This window comes from Solanum tuberosum, unplaced genomic scaffold, assembly GCF_000226075.1.
Source record: "Solanum tuberosum cultivar DM 1-3 516 R44 unplaced genomic scaffold, SolTub_3.0 scf00231, whole genome shotgun sequence".
Classification (NCBI taxonomy): Eukaryota; Viridiplantae; Streptophyta; class Magnoliopsida; order Solanales; family Solanaceae; genus Solanum; species Solanum tuberosum.
This window is the reverse complement of record NW_006239157.1, coordinates 965,202-966,868: the sequence shown is the minus strand read 5'-3', so window position 1 is coordinate 966,868 and position 1,667 is coordinate 965,202. Positions and strand designations below refer to the sequence as shown.

Sequence of the window (1,667 nt, the reverse complement as noted above, 5' to 3'; positions counted from 1 at the left end):
GAGGATATAGTTCGTCAATATGTGGATAGATTGGATTCGTATCTGGTTAGATATTGTACTATTGCTTCTTTAAATAAAGACATGGATATAGCAAGGATAGAAGCTTTTGCACAAAAATTGGAGGATCAAAAACAGAGAAGAAGGGCACAAGAGACAGAAAGGGGTCAGTCCAAGAGGGCTAGGTCTACCGGGTAGTTTACACCACCCCAAGGTGAGTTTAAGCCTCAGTTTTCTAATAGACCAACTAGGCCGTCATTTCCCTACTCTACAGCTAGCGCTCCACCCCAATTTCAATGGCCGAGAGGCAGTCAGTTTAGGCAAAAGAGTGAGAGCCAAGGTTCACGGACATTGGGATATCCAGAGCAGGGCAGTACAAGCCAAATAATGCCTCATAGACAGCCTTGTAAACAATGTGGGAGGAGTCATTTAGATATATGTTGTATTGGAACAGATGCCTGTTATTGGTGTGGTATGCCAGGGCACCAAATGAGAGATTGCCCTAAAAGGCGCATGGGTGATATAGCACAACCTACTTGATCAGCTGTTGCATCGTCATCATTGGTTCCTCCTTTAGGTAGAGGTCAACAGGTTCCTACAGGTCGTGGTAGAGGTGTTAGAGGAGCAGCTAGTTTTAGCGGAGTCCAAAATTGCACATATGCTCTAGGGAGTCGACAGAACTTGGAGTCTTCACCTGACATATTAACAGGTACATTGTTCATCTTTTCACATAATGTATATGCGTTAATTGATCCTGGTTCCACACTATCGTATATCACTCCACTAGTTGCTGGGAAGCTTAAAAGAACACCAAAATTATTGAATAAACCATTTGAAGTGTCTACACCAACTGTTGCGTCTATTATAGCAAGAAGGGTCTATCATAACTGCATAGTAACTGTTTATGATCATGATATATTGGCTGACCTAATTGAACTAGAAATGGTTGAATTTGATGTTATAATGTGTATGGATTGGTTGGCTTCTTGTTATGCCACGGTGGATTGCCAAACTAAGAGAGTGCACTTTCACTTTCCAAATGAGGTAGTCCTTGAATGGGAAGGCAATGTTGCAGTGCCAAAGGGTAAGTTTATTTCTTATTTGAAGGCGAGGAAGATGATGTCAAAAGGGTATATATGTCATCTAGTTAGAGTGAGAGATGTGGAGGCAGAACCACCGACTCTTCAATCTGTTCCGGTAGTAAAATGAATTTATTGATGTGTTTCCTGAATAGCTTCCAGGTTTACCCCCAGAACGAGAAGTAGAGTTTGGTATTTGATTTAATTCCAGGCACTCAACCTATCTCTATTCCTCTGTATATAATGGCCCCGTCAGAATTACGTGAATTAAAGGATAATTAAAGGACTTGTTAGAAAAAGGGTTTATAAGGCCTAGTGTGTCCCCATGGGGTGCACCCGTTTTATTTGTACGTAAGAAGGATGGCATGTTGAGAATGTGTATCGACTACTGACAACTGAATAGAGTGAAAATTAAGAATAAATACCCTCTCCCCAGAATTGATGATTTGTTTGATCAGTTACAAGGTGCCAAGTGTTTTTCAAAAATTGACTTGAGAACAGGTTATCACCAAGTGAGGATGAAGGAGAAGGATATACCCAAGACAGCTTTCCGAACACAGTATGGTCATTTCGAATTTCTCGTTATGTCAT

General features: G+C 41.0%; 1 protein-coding gene across 1 annotated transcript; it reads left to right on the top strand.

Moving 5' to 3' along the window:
- Positions 1–384: 384 nt before the first annotated feature.
- On the top strand, positions 385–1,206 carry LOC107062470 (uncharacterized). The gene is made up of 2 exons (XM_015313146.1): positions 385–469; positions 575–1,206. The coding sequence occupies exons 1-2, from the start codon at positions 385–387 to the stop codon at positions 1,204–1,206; spliced, it is 717 nt and encodes a 238-aa protein (XP_015168632.1).
- Positions 1,207–1,667: the final 461 nt, after the last annotated feature.

Excerpts from the sequence above, each read along its gene's own strand:
- LOC107062470 (XM_015313146.1), top strand. The coding sequence starts at position 385 with ATGCCTCATAGACAGCCTTGTAAACAATGTGGGAGGAGTCATTTAGAT. Across the intron at positions 470-574 it reads AGATGCCTGTTATTGGTGTG|GTAGAGGTCAACAGGTTCCT; the intron begins GTATGCCAGGGC and ends TTCCTCCTTTAG.